Source organism: Hippocampus comes, unplaced genomic scaffold, assembly GCF_001891065.2.
Source record: "Hippocampus comes isolate QL1 unplaced genomic scaffold, H_comes_QL1_v1.1 scaffold49, whole genome shotgun sequence".
Classification (NCBI taxonomy): Eukaryota; Metazoa; Chordata; class Actinopteri; order Syngnathiformes; family Syngnathidae; genus Hippocampus; species Hippocampus comes.
Window position 1 is genome coordinate 48,506 of NW_017804830.1, and position 3,661 is coordinate 52,166.

At 53.6% G+C, this 3,661-nt stretch overlaps 2 protein-coding genes across 2 annotated transcripts in view; one reads left to right on the forward strand and one right to left on the reverse strand.

The window, feature by feature from the left end:
• Window positions 1-2,624, reverse strand: part of rnf169 (ring finger protein 169) — a 7,431-nt gene extending 4,807 nt beyond the window's left edge. The window contains 1 exon segment of the mRNA XM_019867128.1: window positions 2,529-2,624. Within this exon segment, the coding sequence (XP_019722687.1) occupies window positions 2,529-2,624 (96 nt within the window).
• The window catches only part of lipt2 (lipoyl(octanoyl) transferase 2), an 18,107-nt gene that overhangs the window by 11,978 nt on the left and 2,468 nt on the right, over window positions 1-3,661 (forward strand). Inside the window, exons 2-4 of the mRNA XM_019867601.1 lie at window positions 2,661-2,987; window positions 3,282-3,408; window positions 3,475-3,661. Coding sequence (XP_019723160.1) covers window positions 2,667-2,987; window positions 3,282-3,408; window positions 3,475-3,661 — 635 coding nt within the window. The 5' untranslated portion in view covers window positions 2,661-2,666. The remainder of the gene's footprint in view (window positions 1-2,660; window positions 2,988-3,281; window positions 3,409-3,474) is intronic.

A 3,661-nucleotide genomic window follows, 5' to 3' on the forward strand; every position in this document is an offset into this window, starting at 1 on the left:
CCCGCGGCCGCCATCTTCCCGGTGACTGAGCGCTCCTGCCGAGCGTTCCCGTTCAAAACAAACCCCGCCCTTCCACTACCGCTTCCAACTCGCAACCTGCATTCCAAAAAGCGCTTTCAACACTTGTCTTGTGAGCTTCATTCCGGGATTTTAGTTCGAATCACCCCGGCGTCTCTTTTGTATCATCTTTAGGATGCTTTAACGACTAGATCCTCTCTTTTGTTTTCTTGTCAAATGTGGTTTTTCAATAAAGATTGTTGTCAACGCAAAAGCCTCGACCTCAACACGGCGGGACCTTCACAATAAAAGTAGTAGATCTTCGTACGGAAGCCCCCAACCGGGCGTGACTAACTCCGGTCCTCGAGGGCCGGTAATCCGGATATGTTGACGTCTCCCTGCCGCAGCGCATCCGATTCTAACCATCATTTAATCAACAAGGTGTCCAGGATAACGATCCTGAACATCTGAATCAGGTGTCTTGCATCGGGGAGAGATGCTAAACGGGCAGGATACCGGCCCTCGGACCGGAATTTCCCATCTCCGCCCGAAATGAGCACAGTCCTGAACAAAAAAAAAAAGATTAGGGCGGAAAAGAAATTGTTCATTTTTTTTTCCTTTTCGTCCCCTTCAGGCCTTCCTAGTTGCGTTCGTTTCAACGTTTTACTGCGTTCGTTGGATATTTTTGAGTCTCATGAACATGATGCATGCACTTCAGATTGAAGGTTTTAACTTTATCTTGAAATTTGTTTTTTTTTTAAACCGGATGTGAAGCCACTCTTCGTCTGAAACGGAACAATCGTTCTTTTTAACGCTCAAAAATCGGTGTACATTTCTATAAATGGCGTATTTAATGAAAACCTTGTAAGAGTTAAACGGAATCGAAACACATCTGCGAAATGTCACAAATGCACTGTTTAGGACGGGCGTCTCTGACCACTTGGTGTCGCGCGTGAGCCGTTAAGCGTCTTTTTAATACATGCCACCGGAGAATAAAAGGAAGAAGAGTTCAAACGAGGAAGACGAAGAAGAAGAAGGCGAAGAAAAAAGCGAAGAAGAAGAAAAAGAAGAAGAAGAAGAAGAAGAAGAAGAAGACGACGATGTTGACGAAGACGATGACGGCGGCGCCCTCTTCAAGTCGTCCGATGAATTTCATTTGACAAATTGGAGGTAGAAACACTCACTAAAACGCTTCCAACATAAACGTCACGTTGATGATATTATACGGGGAAATGAATAAACACGGAGGTCTCAACTGCGAAATGTCACAAATGCACTGTTTAGGACGGGCGTCTCTGACCACTTGGTGTCGCGCGTGAGCCGTTAAGCGTCTTTTTAATACATGCCACCGGAGAATAAAAAGAAGAAGAGTTTAAACGAGGAAGACGAAGAAGAAGAAGGCGAAGAAGAAGAAAAAGAAAAAGAAGAAGAAGACGACGATGTTGACGAAGACGATGACGGCGGCGCCCTCTTCAAGTCGTCCGATGAATTTCATTTGACAAATTGGAGGTAGAAACACTCACTAAAACGCTTCCAACATAAACGTCACGTTGACGATATGATACGGGGAAATGAATAAACACGGAGGTCTCAATCGTGTTTGGCTGGTTGCGTTTTGTTGGTCGGACGAGAGGTCGCGCTCGCTTTTCTGTCAACAGGAGGCAGTGTTGTCTCGCCTCGCAAATGACTTCATTTGCGGAATAAACGAGTCTCGTCTCGGGCGGCAGGCGGGGTCAACCCTGAACTGGTCGCCAGCCAATCGCGGGGCTCCCCATCGCACCTCGGGACAATTTCGAGCAGGGGTGCCCAACACTTGGGATCGGGTGTCGTGGTCCGAGTGGATGTTGGCGGGTGTATTTGCACGGGTAGAACGAGGAACGAAGCTCTCCCGACAACTCTCTCCTTTTCTTTGCCCTCCGGAATCCCGAATGAAAGCGTTTTCCCATTTGAAAATGAAGTCCTTTGAGTTGCCCGGGAATGTTGGTCAAAACTTGGTCAAACGATGCCGCGCGGGACCGCGTCGTTGTGCTTTCAACGACGTGCGTTTCAAATTGTTGAAAAAAAAAAAAGATCAACGAATGGGTCGCGATTGGTCGTATTTCAAATGCGCCCGGGTGGTGACGATCGGTGTAACTTTGCGCGGTTGTTTTGCTTTTCTTTGCCCTCCGGAATCGCGAATGATGAAAGCATTTTCCCGTTTGAAAAGGAAGTCCTTTGAGTTGCCCGGGAGCGTTGGGCAGAACTTGGTCAAACGATCGTCGTGCTTTCAACGAAGTGCGTTTCAAATTGTTGGAAAAAAAAAAAACAACAACGAATGGGTCGCGATTCGTCGTATTTCAAATGCGCCCGGATGGTGACGATCGGTGTAACTTTGCGCGGTTGTTTTGACGTTGCGAGGCAAACGGCAGAACAACAAATCATTGCGTCGGTCCAAGTTCAGCCCGCCTGTCAACACGAAATCTCCGATTCCCGCTGAGCGTTTTTCTTTAAGAAGCGCGGCGTTGAAAGTCTGCTTTTCTGTTGAAACTCACAGCGATCGCCACGTCCGCAGCTCCTTCTCGCAGACGCGGCCCAAAGCGGTAACGGAGCGTTCCGCGCGTCCTGTTTTCCAGCCGGGCGATGGACATCGACGAAGCGTTCGCCGGTTAGCTGGGACAGAAGAGACGGCCATGCCGACGCAGGGGCCCCGCCCGCTGGTGGAGGTGGTGCGCCTGGGCCTGCTGCCCTACCGGGAAGCCCTGCGCGTCCAGGAGACCTACGTCCAGCGGTGCCGGGCGGGCGCCGGCGCGTCCCACGCCCTGCTGCTGTGCCAGCACCCGCCCGTCTACACCACCGGCATCCGGCAGAAGGGGCGCCCCCCCGCCGAGCTGGAGCGCCTGCGCCTGCTGGGGGCGGAGGTCCACAACGCCGACCGAGGAGGGCTGATCACCTTCCACGGCCCCGGACAGCTGCTTTGCTACCCGGTGCTGCACCTGGCCGCTTTCAAGAAGGTCCGCCTGGCCGCGCCGCGTCGCTTTTGCCGGATACGGGCCGTTTTTGTTTTTTTTTTGCTTTCTGATGGCATCACAATTAGCGAGGTTGGCACAAAACGGCCAATCTGCTGGGATTGGCCGTTTCGTTTGTCCACCGAGCCAGCTCCTAAAACGTCCGTGACTGTTAACTCGGTGACTCGCGACCCTGAAACGACAAGAATCGTGCCCTAAAGCGGCCGTCTGTTCAGAAACGCTCGACGGTCGGCGGCTCGAAGTCATCGTCACGCTCGTCTTCATCTTCTTCTCGCGCAGAGCGTCCGCTGGTACGTGTCGCAGCTGGAGCAGACGGCCATTTCGGCGTGCGCCGGCCTGGGCGTGGAGGCGTCGGCGTCCCCTCACACCGGCGTTTGGGTCGGAGACAACAAGATCTGCGCCATCGGTAAGGTCCGCCCCGGGGGATTCCGACGGGGCGCCCCCGCCGTTGACCTGCCGCGTGCGCTTTCAGGCATCCGCTGCTCCCGCTACGTGACGTCGCACGGCCTGGCCCTGAACTGCGACACCGACTTGGCGTGGTTCGGCCACATCGTCCCGTGCGGCCTGGAGGGCAAAGGCGCGACCTCGCTGAGCGCCGAGCGGGGTCGCCGCGTGGCCGTGGACGAGGCCGTCCCGCACGTGCTGCGCGCCTTCGCCCG